Raw genomic sequence first — 16,463 nt, 5'->3', positions numbered from 1 at the left:
CGTCTGGCAGAAGTGCCAGACGTTCAAGCTTTTTGTCAGGCTTTGGTTAGAATTAAGCCTGTGTTTAAACCTGTTGCTCCCCCATGGAGCTTAAACTTGGTTCTTAAAGTTCTTCAAGGGGTTCCGTTTGAACCCCTTCATTCCATTGATATCAAACTGTTATCTTGGAAATTTCTGTTTTTGATGGCTATTTCCTCGGCTCGGAGAGTCTCTGAGTTATCTGCCTTACAATGTGATTCTCCTTATCTGATTTTCCATTCAGATAAAGTAGTTCTGCGTACAAAACCTGGGTTTTTACCTAAGGTAGTTTCTTTTTTTTTTTTTTTTTTTTTTTTTTATAAAAGCAGTTTTATTGAAAAAGAAAAGGGTATAATACATTTTGTTCAATGCCAAGAAATACAAGTACATGCCTTTTCCATAATACATCTTACGTGCTCTTAGTGTACTGCTATTAACATGAATATATCTAAACATGAAAACTAATAAAACTTATACAAATTATACAAACTAAAACATTAATTTCAAATGACATGATTGCAATACTTGGATATGTAATAGTATAGACCCTATTGATTTAACAACTGAATGCGTGACTCCCTAGAGTGAAATGTTGTTTTTAACCACTAAGGCACCTTTAATTGAACGGGTGTGTGGTCTTTGGTTTTTACGTGGTCTTCCCACAGTACCTTCATTTGGGTGTAAGTATCTAATCTCTTATTGACTAAATATGTGTATTCTTCAAGGTCTAAAATTTGTTTAAATGTGTGTAGCCACTGTGCTATACTAGGTATGTTTCTGCTCTTCCAGTTCTTGGCCACCCATTGTTTTATGCAATTGCTACCTATAAAAATTAGATTCCTCTTATCCTTTGGGGTCTTATTTGGGATAACATTGAATAACCAGATACGTGGATCCGGAGGCAAAGCGATTCCCACCATCCCTGACATTTCTTTTGCTATTTCTTCCCATAATTTTGCAATTGGAGGACATGTCCACCAAATATGTGACATTGTCCCTGGGTGTTCCCCGCATCTCCAACAGAGCTCACTACATGAAGGAAATAACTTGCTAATTCTAACAGGCGTAAGATACCACCTCTGGATTATTTTGAGGTTCAGTTCGATTAGTTTGCTGGAGGCGGATACCTTAGTTACTGCTGAGAAAATTTGCTGTCTGTCTTTGTGCGTCAATTCTATTTCTAGTTCTTTCTCCCAGCTATCAATGTAATGAGGAATACTGCATGAGGCTTGTAATATGGAGTATGTGAGGGAAAGGGTTCTTTTAATGGGAGAGGTTGAGTTACACAATACCTCAAAAGGGGTTAAGGAGCGTAGGAAGTTGTTCCTCTCTTTATGTTTATATAGGTATGAATGACACTGTCTTAGGAAATACCAATTACGAAATATGGGGAGCCCCTCCTCGATCAGTTCTTCACTTGTTCTCAAATGTTGTTCGTTCCCTAAATGTAACATCATGATGGTTCTCGTTTTTTGTGACCTGTTATGCGACTTTATTAATCCTAATCCTGGCGCAAAATCTATATTGTCTAAAAGAGGAGTTAGTGGGGAGGCCCTGGATGATATGTGTGGGTATTCTACTAGTATCCTGTCCCATACTTTAATAGTTTCTAGGATAGGTGCGTTTTGACTAATTTTGTTTGACAATGTTGTGCGTCTCTTCCAGCACAGTGTACCTAGATGTCTTTGCTCTGTAAGGTCGTGCTCTAGTCTTACCCAAGCCTTATATTCGTAATTTGTGGACCAGTCTACTACTCTTTGTAGGAAGACTGCTTGTCTGTATTTTTTAAGATTGGGAACCCCCAGCCCCCCGTCTTTAATACGGACGCACATTAATTTTCTGTTTATCCTTGCTCGATCAGTTCTTCACTTGTTCTCAAATGTTGTTCGTTCCCTAAATGTAACATCATGATGGTTCTCGTTTTTTGTGACCTGTTATGCGACTTTATTAATCCTAATCCTGGCGCAAAATCTATATTGTCTAAAAGAGGAGTTAGTGGGGAGGCCCTGGATGATATGTGTGGGTATTCTACTAGTATCCTGTCCCATACTTTAATAGTTTCTAGGATAGGTGCGTTTTGACTAATTTTGTTTGACAATGTTGTGCGTCTCTTCCAGCACAGTGTACCTAGATGTCTTTGCTCTGTAAGGTCGTGCTCTAGTCTTACCCAAGCCTTATATTCGTAATTTGTGGACCAGTCTACTACTCTTTGTAGGAAGACTGCTTGTCTGTATTTTTTAAGATTGGGAACCCCCAGCCCCCCGTCTTTAATACGGACGCACATTAATTTTCTGTTTATCCTTGCTTTTTTTTTATCCCAAATAAAGTAGAACATGGCGTTCTGCATTTTAGTCAAAAAGTTTAGGGGTAAGGGAATAGGTAGTGTCTGTAATAAGTATAGAATACGGGGTAGGACATTCATTTTGATAGTATTGATTCTGCCCAACCATGTAATATGTTGGGAACGCCACAATGACATGTCAGCTATCAATGACTTCTGTAGAGTTTTATAATTAAGCGCAAACATCTCCTGAATGGATGGTGCTAGCATGATCCCCAAATATTTTAGACTGTTTTTTTGTATACGAAACGTGCAAATATCTTGTGTTTGTTCTAATAAGGCCTTATCACATTGTAATGGGAGTAGTTCTGATTTGTTTTTATTAATTAGGAAATTAGATGCCACATGAAATTTGTCAAATTCTTCTAGTAATTGGGGAACCGATTCTAAGGGAGATGTTAAAAAAAACAAGATATCGTCTGCATACAACAGGGCCTTATGCTCTGTCTCTGCTATGTGGAGACCTTTTATCCTAACGTTTGATCTTATTTTAGTCGCTAGGGCCTCTATTACGCATGCGAACAACAAGGGTGACAGTGGGCACCCCTGTCTAGTCCCATTTGAGATATTAAAGACCCCAGAGAAGATCCCATTCACTCTGACCTTGGCTGTGGGAAGCGTGTATAGAGCCATGATTTTTGAAATAAATGCTTCACACATCCCAAATTTCCCTAGAACCCTGCGTAAAAAAAGCCAACTGACGCGGTCGAAAGCTTTCTCCGCGTCAGTGGAGATCACTGCCGTTTGTATTTTCTTGTCTTGCAAGTAGTTAATGAGATGTATAGCCCTGACTGTATTATCTTTTGCTTCGCGTGCTTGAATAAAGCCCACTTGATCACCACAGATAAGGGATGGTAAAATCATTCCTAGTCTATTTGCAAGAATTTTTGAGTAGATTTTTAGGTCGGAGTTCAACAACGAAATTGGTCGGAAATTCTCAGGTCTATCTGGGGGTTTACCTGGTTTTTGGAGCACTGTTATGTATGCCTCTAGGTTATGTGTCGAAAAGGGTGACTTCTCGGTTATGTCATTAAATAGTGTCAACATATGGGGGATCAATGTGTTTCTAAATTTTTTGAAATAGCCGTTGGAGAAGCCATCCGGCCCTGGTGCTTTGTTTGCTGGTAATTGGGCTATTACGTCTTTTATCTCCTTAAAAGTTATCGGGGCTTTCAGGATGTTGTTTTGATCTATTGTTAGTTGGGGCAAAGTTACATTACTCAAGTATTCCTGAATATACCTATTTTGGTCCGTGGGGTTTTCTATTTCACCCTTCAAATTGTACAATTGTTCGTAATACGCCCGGAAGGATTCTGCTATTTGGTCTGAGGTGTGTACTTCCTTATTTTGTCTATTACGAAGAGTGAGAATGTGTTCCTATTTATTTTGCGTTTTAATTTCCTTGCTAGGATTGGACCGCATTTGTTATCTCCCTCATAGTACTTCTGTCTCAATTTAAATGCACTTATTTTACATTCTTTTCCTAACATTGAGTTAATCGATGACCTACAGTCAACTATTTTCTGTTGGATTACAGGGTCTGTAGAATTCACTTCCCTTTGTTTCTCCAATGTCTCTAATAAATGTAGTGCATCATTTAGTGTTCTGCTGGCTTGTTTGGCCTGGTATGACTGTATACTGATTATTTCTCCCCTTAACACGGATTTATGTGCTTCCCATATGGATCTAATATCCAGTGTGGGATTTGTGTTCGTGTTGATGTCAAAATATTCTCCCATTACTTTTTCTAATTTCTGGAAATAAACCGGGTCCTCTAGTAGGCTCTCATCCAGTCTCCACGTATATTGTTTGCAAGGGATGTGTGGCCAATTTAGTTCACAACTGACTATTGAATGGTCAGACCATGAGTTCGGAAGAATCTTTAGTCGTGTTACCCTGGATAGATTTGTGACATCTACCATGAAGTAATCAATACGTGAGTGTCTATGGTGGGGGTTAGAATAGAAGGTATATTCTATCCTGTCGGGGTATGTCACTCTCCAAGCATCGTGTAGGGCAAGGTCTCTCAAATGTGACTTAACCATGTTGATCACTCGGTGTGGTGTGGAGGAAGAGTGATTGGAGTTATCTAAAGTAGGGTTCAAGGTTAGGTTAAAGTCCCCTCCCATTATAACTGCTCCCCTGGCTACCTCTAAGAGTAAGTTGGAGAGTCTTTTAAAGAATATATCTTGCTTTATATTAGGGGCATAAACATTCACCAGGGTGACCATTGAATTATATAATTTGCCAACTAGAATTAGGTACCGCCCTGATTTATCTGCATGTTTTTTAATTAGGGTAAAAGGGATACCTCTCTTTATGAGGATACCTACTCCGTTTGTTTTAATGGAATTTGATGCGTAGTACAAGTTCCCAAATTTAAACGCAAAAGTTTTAGGTTCTCTCCCCTTGAGAAAATGTGTCTCCTGTATATAGATCACTTCACCTTTCTTCTGTTTAAGATCCCTTAATGCTAGATTCCTCTTGTATTGGCTGTTAAGTCCCTTGGCATTAGCTGTGAGAAAATGAATGTTATTCGCTGTGTTTGCCATCTCAAATACTAGCTACCTCTCCCTCCCAGACTAGGATTATTGTTTTAGATGAACTAAGTTGAGTTGCCTCAGTGTTGGGTGAGTCGTTTCTGTGCCATGGTGCCATAATAAAATACTGTGTGGCTTCTGGGCCGGGTCTATCTTTGGTCCTAAAATCAGTGCCTATGTGTTTGCATCTCAAGCAAGTCGGCATGTCAAGTCTAAAATAGTCATTTGAATTAAAACTAAAACATAAACAATTACATAAACATAAAAGAAAAACAATAAACAAAAACAATAACAAATAACATTGCTCTTTGGAAGGAACTATCCTTCTGAGCATAAACAACGTTAGGGAGTGTGTCCAGAGTTGCTCCCTTGTTAGTATATTATCACAATTTTTTACTTTCTTGAGGGATTAGGGCAATAATACAGTTGTAAATAACTTAACAATATAACAGTGTGGGCTTTTGCCCTAGGTAAACTTCGTACTAGGATCCCTGCAAACAAAAGTCCCGTACATAGTTCACGTTTGTGCTCCAACGGTTTTTAGAAAGTCTGAGTCCATCTGGAGCAAAATTTGAAAAATGGCATATATGATTCTATTTTTATTACATATAACTTTATCTTACTGAATAGCAAAAGTTCCTATCTCATATTAATAAACAGAGTAAACAGGAAAGATCTCACCCAGTGCTGGAACCATATCTGTCTGATGTTAGGTCAGGTCTCTGCTTCTATTTCGGGCCCGGCTTCACTACCCGACTCTTTCGTCTTCTTTCTTTTGGACGAAACTTTTGTCCATTTCTGAATGGAGTCCTGCATATTTTGACTTTGTTTGATATTTCTTCTGTCCTCCATTCTCACATCAGATGGATGTGGTTGACGAAAAGTCAGGTTCAATTCTTCTGTCAAGGTGGGTAGATCTTGTTCCGTTTTGTAGGTGACTGTGCGCCCTTCGTGTGACACAATCAGGCTAAAAGGGAAGCCCCTTCTATATTTTATTCGGTGTTCCTGTAATACTTTAGTTATAAACCTGACCTCTTTTCTTCTTTGTATTGTGGCGGGGCTGAGATCTAGGTAGATCTGAATGTTGTGGTCAACATATTGTATGGTGGGAGTAGAGCGTGCAGCCTGCCAGATTTTTTCTTTCTCTGTATAGCGTAGGAACCGTATGATTATGTCCCTTGGCGGTGCGTTTGGAGGGGGTGGAGGTCTTAGGGCTCTGTGTGCTCTATCCAGTTCAATGTCAGGTATAGCCTGATCCTTGGCTAGGAATTTAAATAGACCTTGAAGATAGTTATGTATGTCTGGTTGTGCTACTGATTCGGGTATACCCCTTATCCTCAGATTATTACGTCGCCCTCTGTTATCTAAATCCTCAATCTTGTCTTGTAAAGATTCCATCTGGGCTTGATGTACATTGGTCTGTGTTGTTACTTCATCAAATAAAGTGTTCATGGTCTCTTGTGTCTCTTCTACACATTCAATCCTCTGCCCCATCTCGTTTAAATTTCTTTTCATGTTTGCTATGTCAGTGGTTATGAGGGCTTTGAGGGCATCAAAATCCGCCTTAGTGGGTAAATTAGCTATATCAGCTTTTATCTGAGAAGCGCAGGCTTCGGAAATAGCCATGGATGGAGCATTTGGGGCATCCAAACTCACTGAGCCTTGGGATAGTGTTTCTGCTTCGGATTGAGTGTTTGCAGCGCTCTGAAAAAAAGTGCTCACTGAAGCAGGTAGATGGTTTTGACTTTTAGGTGCCTTGTCTCCCTTGTTTTTAGCTTTGGAGGTCATCTCTGGAATACTATTAGGCCAGGGTAGAGTATATAAGAAAAGGGCTATAAATGCAACGTGTTTTGTTATAGATCTTTGTACTTTTAGTGTCTATTATCTCCACCCCCTGTTAGTTAGCTGATATCACTCCAATCTAATGATCTTCCCGCCAGGCCGTTATTGCAATAAAAAGTATTCCCTTTATTTTCTTTACTCCATGTTTGTGCTTTATTTCCTTGTCTTTAGCATAGATGTTTCAGCATTTTAATAAGATGTAGAGTAGGTGACTCTGGGTATGTGCTCGCACGCCATAGCCGTCAGCCTGGTTTCAAGTTTGTCCTTTCTTATATGTGTCCTGGTTCACCTGCGGCCTAGGCCTTAATGGCGTCATATAAAATTTACATCTCTCCTCTGTTAGCGGTTAATGCCGGTTAAGGGAGCATCTGTCTTAGCGAAGGTAATGTGCCTCCTAATAACGCTTCAGTCTCTTTTGTAGGCTGTTATGTTATAGAGTCGGGTCTTACCCCCTGTATGGTCCCCGAGGCCATAAGTCCCAGCCGTTATCCTGCGGTAGCTCCGTTGCGGTTCCCGTTCTGAATCTCACATTGTTCGGTGTCTGGGGGATGTGTATGGGATTAGCACCTCTTGCCTGTATTGAGGATCCAAAAATTTTTAATTAATACCCTCTGTTATGGGCTATTAGGAGCAACTCTGGTGCCGGAGCTTCACACAACAGCGGCCATTCACCCGCACGGCCAGGCTCCGCCCCCTACCTAAGGTAGTTTCTAACAAGAATATCAATCAAGAGATTGTTGTTCCATCATTGTGTCCTAATCCTTCTTCGAAGAAGGAACGCCTTTTACATAATCTGGACGTGGTCCGTGCTTTAAAGTTTTACTTACAAGCTACTAAAGATTTTCTCCAAACATCTACACTGTTTGTTGTTTACTCTGGACAGAGGAGAGGTCAAAAAGCTTCGGCAACCTCTCTTTCTTTTTGGCTTCGGAGCGTAATATGCTTAGCCTATGAGACTGCTGGACAGCAGCCCCCTGAAAGGATTACAGCTCATTCTACTAGAGCTGTGGCTTCCACCTGGGCCTTTAAAAATGAGGCTTCTGTTGAACAGATTTGCAAGGCGGCGACTTGGTCTTCGCTTCATACCTTTTCAAAATTTTACAAATTTGATACTTTTGCTTCTTCGGAGGCTATTTTTGGGAGAAAGGTTCTACAGGCAGTGGTTCCTTCCATTTAAGCCTGCCTTGTCCCTCCCTTCATCCGTGTCCTTTAGCTTTGGTATTGGTATCCCACAAGTAATGGATGATCCATGGACTGGATACACCTTACAAGAGAAAACATAATTTATGCTTACCTGATAAATTTATTTCTCTTGTGGTCTATCCAGTCCACGGCCCGCCCTGTCTTTTTAAGGCAGGTCTAAATTTTAATTTAAACTACAGTCACCACTGCACCCTATGGTTTCTCCTTTCTCGGCTTGTTTCGGTTGAATGACTGGATATGGCAGTTAGGGGAGGAGCTATATAGCAGCTCTGCTGTGGGTGATCCTCTTGCAACTTCCTGTTTGGAAGGAGAATATCCCACAAGTAATGGATGATCCGTGGACTGGATACACCACAAGAGAAATAAATTTATCAGGTAAGCATAAATTATGTTTTTTTTATATATGCTTGCTTCACAAACGCAACCGAGTAATATGTCTCTATCAGCCAAAAGTAGGGCTACCATATTGCCGCTTTAAAAAGGGACACACATGAAAAATACAAATGTCAGGGTTCTTATACAAAACATTTCTTTGAACAGCCCTGAAAACAGCCCTGACATATGTATTTTTTATATGTATCCCTTTTTAAATCGACAATAGGTTCACCCTAGCCAAAAAGAGCAGCATACAAAATGCTCTTAAAGGGATATGAAACCCAATTTTTTGTCTTTCACGATTCGGATAGCTCATGCAATTTTACGCAACTTTCTAATTTACTCCTATTGCCAATTTTTCTTCATTCTCTTGGTATTTTTATTTAAAAAGCAGGAATGTAAGTTTAGAAGCTGGCCCATTTTTGGTTCAGCACCTTGGTAGAGCTTGCTGATTGGTGGCTAAATGTAGCCACCAATCAGCAAGCCATACAATCTGGGCATAGCACTATTTTATCACTCAGCAATCTCTTTGTGTGATAAGGTGCATGTGGAAGGGGTTACTGCTCTCATTAACGTAGTGTAAAACAATCAATCCCACAGCACCATAGGCAGTTTAAAAAAGATCTCTTACTTTTTTCTTTCATATATATAGAAAATGATGTGGCCTTAATCATGTATATATTGCATATTCACTTATACCTCTAATTTATAGGCTAAACAATTAATCTAAATTTCATACAGATGATCAAAGTAACATGTATACCGTCTTATATATATAGAAATCTCAATGTATCCTTCCTGGTAAAATATTTTATAAATAAAATATTTTATAAACAAATATTGCCATCTAGTGGCCATTTCTTATATTGTTAGTTTAACAATCAAACGTATGGACATGAAAGGACCATATCACTATTTATAAAGACCTTCCCAAAGATCTATACATTTATGTAAATCACAATATTTAAAAATTCAATACAAAAGATTAAACCATTGTTACATAAATAATGAAAAATCAATCTCCCCACTTTAGGTGGTATATCCAATAGGTTTCTTTTTGCTTTAAGACTTTTTCTCTATCTCCCCTTAATCAGCCTATATGGTCAATAATTTGCCACCTTAGCTGGCTGACAATATGTCCAGCTTTCAAAAAGTGACTCAACACTGGGGCTTCAGTGTCACGGCATCTGATATGGGATTTATGTTGATTTATGTGTTCCATTGCTTTTCTAATCAACTTATATATATATATATATATATATATATATATATATATATATATATATATATATATATATATATATATATATATATAATCATGGGCATTTGATCAAATACATTATATAGGAGGTCTCACATGTATAATAGTTCCTTATTTTAAATGTATATCCTCTTTAGGGTGAAAAAATTCCTTTCCTTTAATCATAAAATGACAATTGGAACAACCTAAATAGGGGTATGAACCTGAGGACTTTTGTGTTCTAAAACTCTGACTTATAATCTTCTCTGGCCCAACATTAGTCCTCACTAAACAGTACTTTAAATTTCTTACTGATTGAATCAGCCAATCAGATTCAAGTTAAATCCTATTGGCTGATCCAATCAGATTGAGCTCGCATTCTATTTGCTGTTCCGATCAAGCTCTTAACTACAGCCTTTCCATGGGCGGTAGGAGTTTTGTCGTTAGAGTTCTAATGCTCACTTCAGTCAAGACTCTAAATACCAGCGTTAGGAAGATCCCATTGAAAAGATAGGATATGCAATTGGCGTAAGGGGATCTGCGGTATGGAAAAGTCGGGACTTGAAAGTGAGCGTTAGACCCTTTCCTGCCTGACTCTAAATACCAGTGGGTGGCCAAAAGCAGCGTTAGGACCCCTTAACGCTGCTTTTGACTGCTAACGCAGAACTCTAAATCTAGGCGATTGTATTTTAAGCTTACTGTATTTTATCTATTTTATTTTTAATTTTTAATGCTGCACATGTTTTTGTGTTAATTGATTGCCATTCACATGCATATTTGAGATTTTTTATTGTCTCCAGATTAAATGTATTATACTTTATCCATTCTGTCATGTATTGCTAATTAAGCGGTTTTGTACAGTGCAACAGTATTTTCTCCTTTTAGGACAGTCACTAAAAGTAAACAATATCATAAATGGTGTGGGGAGGGGGGGGGAGGGGATGCCAGGGCATATATTACAATACAATTATATCTTAAAGGAAAAATATATCCCTGCGGCACACACTTAAATGATAGAGGTAGCATGGTGGAGCCAAGGGTTAAAACTTAACTTTTAATGAAGTGTCTAAAAAGTGTTTTAAAATAACACTAAAATAAAAACAATTAAAATAAACAAATTTTACTGACTGAGTACTGGGTAGAAGGGATACATATATGTATCAAATGGTGGTTAGAGGAGTGCTTGCTCCAATGTGTAATCCACCAATTTGATGTCAGTCCAGAAGACTCTGGAAATGAAAGGACTCAAATTTTGTGTTTGTATACACTCAATAAAAATAAGTGCAGTATACTCACTGAATCAAAAATCCAGTATCAGCGACGCTACAATATGACAAGAAAAAAACCTTAGTGTCTTTATAAAAAAAAAAACAGTCGTCTTTTTCAAGAGCAAGTTAAAAGGCATAAGCCTACTCGAATGGGAACTTTATATTCGATTGGTCGTTTTGAACTCTAGGTTGATGGGGATAGGTTAGTTTTATTTCCATCTGAAAGGTATGTTTAATAATAATTTCTGTGAAATCATTTTATAATATTTTTCTTTATTTAAATATTTTTCTTTATTTAAGTTTTTTATAGTTTAGACACAACTTTTTACAATTTTTGATTATTTTCAGTTGGAAATAAATTTAATTGGGAATGCAATTACTTTGTAAAACCACCTTCCCTTAGACTGGAAGCTGGATATTTTGCACAGCGTATTTAAACCACCAGTATCTGTCACAATGTAGCTTTCTTTGTTTTGCTTTTTAACTTGCTCTTGAAAAAGACGACTGGTTCGTTGAAACGCGTAGGGCTTAATAAACCTATGTTTTTATAAAGACACTAAGGTTTTTTTCTTGTCATATTGTGGCGTCGCTGATACTGGATTTTTGATTCAGCTAGTATGCTGCACTTATTTTTATTAAGTGTATACAAACACGAAATTGGAGTCCTTTCATTTCCAGAGTCTTCTGGACTGACATCGAATTGGTGGATTACACAATGGAGCAAGCGCCCCTCTAACCAAACCATATCTACTAACAGTTCGCTGGGAGAAACTGTGGGAGGCAGCGGCTCCGCTCCTGAAGGGGAGTATTTGCTCTTACCATTTACTTTTACAATTGTTTTTGTTTAATCAATTGTTAGTATTTTTCCATATTTGTATCAATATCTTAATTATTTAATTATTACACAGACAAGAGGATTCAATAAAGAAAAACAGGGCGTTCGCCTGTCTGAGTACTGTTTTGGGACTTAATTGTGGTTGTCTTGGGAAAGTATTTAGATCATTGAATAATAGGAGGATTTTTGATATTGTACTATTTAGGTTCTATCCAGGACGATGCCCCTACCTTTTTCACAATAATTGTGCAGTTCACACAGCGACAGTATATTTGATAAGCCCCTGGATTGCCCACTGCTTGTGGGGTTCACAAAATTATAGAATAATTTGTGATAGGGATCTTTTTGTAGTTCACTGGATTCTGCAAAATGGGCCTCTCTGTCCGTGGTAACCCTGTTTTTCTTTTTTGAATCCTCTTGTCTGTGTAATAATTAAGATATTGATACATTTTTTATACATATATGTATCCCTTCTCCCCAGTACTCAGTCAGTGAAATGTGTTTATTTTAATTGTGTTTATTTAATGTTATTTTAAAACACTTTTTAGACAGCTCATTAAAAGTTAAGTTTTAACCCTTGGCTCCACCATGCCACCTCTATAATTTTAGTGTGTGCTGCAGGGATATATTTTTCCTTTCAGATATATCTGTAAAAAGTGAGACAGTGGATGCATAGGATAATCAGAGACATGTGAGATTGCTCTCCTAATCCACATTAGACAGCGGGCAATAGCTTCTAATTGGCTGTACTGCCTGGTTTGGAACATAAAACAGATAGCAATAGGATCTGTGTGGCTGGTAGGGTTACCACCTCAGCCATGTTTTCCTGGACACTTATGAGTTATACATGATGCTGGGTGTGCAGGTAGAAACATAAATTTTAATCCTGGACAGCACACAAATAGTTACACTGAACAGCACTATTCATGTTCCTCTCTGCACACCCTGCAGCATGTATAACTAATACGTGTCTAGGAAAATATGGCCAAGGTGGCAACCCTAGTGGCTGGTTAATGGAGGTAGGTAAATGGGAATGGAGTTTAAAGGGACAGTCTAGTCAAAATTTAACTTTCATGATTCAGATAGAGCAGGCGATTTTAAACAACTTTCCAATTTACTTTTATCATCAAATTTGCTTTGTTCTCTTGGTATTCTTAGTTAAAAGCTAAACCTAGGTAGGCTGTAATGCTAATTTCTAAGTCCTTGAAGGTCACCACTTATCTAAATGCATTTGACAGTTTTTCAAAACTAGAGGGCATTAGTTCATGTGTGCAATATAGATAACATTGTGCTCACGCCTGTGGAGTTACCTAGGAGTCAGCACTGATTGGCTAAAATTCAAGTCAGTCAAAAGAACTGAAATAAGAGGGCAGTCTGCAAAGGCTAAGATAAAAGGTGCACAGAGGTAAAAAGTATATTAATATAACCGTGTTATTTATGCAAAACTAGGGAATTGGTAATAAAGGGATTATCAATCTTTTTAAACAATAAAAATTCTGGAGTAGACTGTCCCTTTAAATTATTCATAGATGAAGAGTTGAGGTCCACAATTAGGGATGATCATTACTGATTTAAAAGTATTGTTCCTGGGATTTGTGTGCATGTTTATTTTCTTTTATAGGCTTGTGAAGTCTTCAGACAAAATAAATAATTTAAATATATTGCAATTTTTACAACACATAATTAAAAATGTTACAATCTAAAAGGGCTTCATGTTCCTCTAATGTTTTCTATACTCTCAAATATATTTTAGATTGCAGTTTTATAATAGAAATGATTTATAGGAAGATATCTCTTACCTGGGGAAATTTATATACACCAAATAGCCTTGCTAAAGGAATGGAATGTGAAGACTTATCCTCCCCTATTAAAGCTGCTAAAGGAACAGGATTTTTACAGCTGAAGTTTGGGACAGGATTCCCTTCACCAGATAAAAGTTGCATTGCTTTCAGCAGAGACATCAAGACCGAGTCACAAGAATCATAAATAGAGAACCCAAGAGTTATGTTGGGCAGAACACTTTGATTCATATTGATTTCCTCAATAGCAAAAACCATTCCCTGAGCGATTCGATAATAGATTTTATTAAATCTAAAAAATAAAATAAAAAAGAAATTACATACTTCTCATTATATTTTGTCAGGGTAATAATTTAGCAATTTATCCAAAATAAAATGAGTTCTTTAAAGGGACATTCCACCCACATTTTTTCTTTTATGATTTAGAAAGAGAATGCAATGTTAAACATATTTACTTATATTATCTAATTTGTTTTATTCTCTTGATATTTTTTGATGAAAAGCATATCTAGATATGCTCACTAGCTGCTGATTGGTTGCTGCACATAGAAGCATCATGTGATTGGCTCACCATGTGCATTGCTTTTCCTGCAAATAAGGATATTTAAAAAATGAAGCAAAATAAATAATGGAAGTAAATTGTAATGTTGTTTAAATTTCTATTCTCTATCTGAATCATGAAAGAAAGATTTTTGGTTTAGTGGCCCTTTAAGTTGCAATTTTGTGTCAAATGCTATAAATGAGAAAGGACTAGATTTGATTGAATTTGAATTTCTTGCCACATAAAGGGCTAGATGTGGCGCACAACTGAGCAATCGATAGTGCAGGTTGTATGATCATATGCATGATTTGGTATTACAAGTAGATGGTTTCCTATATTAACCAAAGCATCTTAACTAAACCAAAACTTTTTTTATGCCACCCTATACTTCAAATGGATAGTGCAGGTGGGTTAAAGGGACAGTCTACTTCAGAATGTGTATTGTTTAAAAATATAGATAATCCCTTTATTACCCATTCCCCAGTTTTGCACAACCAACACTCTTATATTAATATACTTTTATCTCTGTGATTATCTTGTATCTAAGCCTCTGCAGACTGCCCCATTATTTCAGTTCTTTTGACAGACTTGCATTTTAGCCAATCAGTGTCCTCTCATAAGTAAATCCACAGGCATGAGCACAATGTTATCTATATGGCACACATGAACTAGCGCTGTCAAATGCATTCAGATAAGAGGTGGCCTTCAACGGCTTAGAAATTAGCTTTTAAATTAGCATTCAACTAAGAATGCCAAGAGAACAAAGCAAATTTGATGATAAAAGAAAACTGGAAAATTGTTTAAAATGACATGCCCTATCTGAATCGTGAAAGTTTAATTTTGACTAGACTGTCCCTTTAAGTGTTGGTCTTGAGCACAATCTATAATACAAATGTAAAATGTAGCACTTTTTTAAGACCTGAAGTAAACAATTATTAATATTATAGAATTAAGAACTCCACTATTAGTGCATCCTTAGCTTAGCACTCCATTGGCTTAGCAATTATGTGATATCCAACATAGATTTTACCACTCACTCCCATAGAAGTCTATTATGTGAGGGGTTTAGTGCGCTATCTAACATGCAAGTGTTAGGGCACCCTAAACATGTGGCATCAGAGAAAAATAGAAGAAGCTGTCAGTTATCCATCTGTGGCTAGCAGGAGAGTATGATGCATTTCTGTGGTTCCTCTTCATTGTCCTGTTCCATACTTACATATCACACATTTGCAGTCTGGGAGGCTCATGGAATCCTAAGGCGGGGTTGGCACTTGAGTGGTACACAGGTACCATTCCCCCAATGATGACATCTCCAGGCTTTTCAAACTTTGAAATGGTATGAGAAGGTGTCTTGCAGCTTAACTTGGTTGTGTTGGAGGACGGAGTGGAGACTATCAAGAACAGAACAGCAACGGTGAGAATCATTCCCAGTCTCCTGTGTTCTATGTAGTCTTATTATTTTTCACAGTCTGTAAAAAAAAAACACATTTAAATGTTAATCTAAAAATTCTATATTTTTTGCATTGCTAACAATATGTATTGACCACAGTGTTCATAGAGTAAGGGACTAAACATAAGTACAAATGAAATAAAGCTGTTTGGTTGGTCACAGAAAGTTACAGCATCGACGTCAACATGTTTGTAGTACTAAAGGAGAAGGTTTAATGATAACATATGTTTGTATGGTAATATATTACAAAATAATTCATTTATTCATTTAATTACATATATGATAGAGACCAAGTAAAAAAATATCATTAAAAATTACTTCACTGTTATTGTCTTGCAAAGAACCAATAGGATTTCAGCAGACAGTAAAGGAGTAGAAAAGACAAGCCATGTTTTTTTCTTTCATCCAACATTTGTTTAAAGGGACAAAAAAACGTTTCATTTTATTTCTATCACTAAATTGTAATTTGTTCTTTTGGTATTATTTATTGAAAAGCAGGTATCTGTATAGGGTAATCTTGATGGAGTTCTGTCTTCTTTTAGCCTCATCTACTATGTTACCATGTTAATATAGTAGGAAGGTTCAGGAGTGTGCACATGTCTACAGCATTATATGGCAGCCCTTTTGCAAGAATGCTTTTAACAATGTTATATGTCAAAAGCATTCTTGCAAAATTGCTGCCAAATAGTTTTCCAGACACATGCACTCTACCTGCCTAGTACATTTGATAATAGAATTAAAACTTTTTAAAAAATGGTATGCTCTATCTGAATCATTAATTCAAAATGTTAGGTTTTATATCCATTTAATCTATTGAAATCATTTTATTTTGCCTTTTCATTAAAAGACTGACACGTTTATATTGATAATATCCAACTGCCCAGCTCCACCCAACTGCCTCTCATAGCTGGATTTCCACTCTATCTCCAAAATAAAATGCACATTATTAACAATGAATTACCCTAATCAGACTTATTCTCACCATCCCATCTCACTACTGGATCCACTGAT

At 37.2% G+C, this 16,463-nt stretch overlaps 1 protein-coding gene across 1 annotated transcript in view; it reads right to left on the bottom strand.

Annotated features, from left to right (window-relative positions):
- The window catches only part of LOC128638891 (extracellular calcium-sensing receptor-like), a 33,549-nt gene extending 19,830 nt beyond the window's left edge, over nucleotides 1-13,719 (bottom strand). Inside the window, exon 1 of the mRNA XM_053691019.1 lies at nucleotides 13,462-13,719. Coding sequence (XP_053546994.1) covers nucleotides 13,462-13,719 — 258 coding nt within the window. The remainder of the gene's footprint in view (nucleotides 1-13,461) is intronic.
- Between the last annotated feature and the right edge of the window lie 2,744 nt (nucleotides 13,720-16,463).

Source organism: Bombina bombina, chromosome 8 (assembly GCF_027579735.1).
Source record: "Bombina bombina isolate aBomBom1 chromosome 8, aBomBom1.pri, whole genome shotgun sequence".
Classification (NCBI taxonomy): domain Eukaryota; kingdom Metazoa; phylum Chordata; class Amphibia; order Anura; family Bombinatoridae; genus Bombina; species Bombina bombina.
This window is presented reverse-complemented; position numbering and strand designations above follow the sequence as displayed.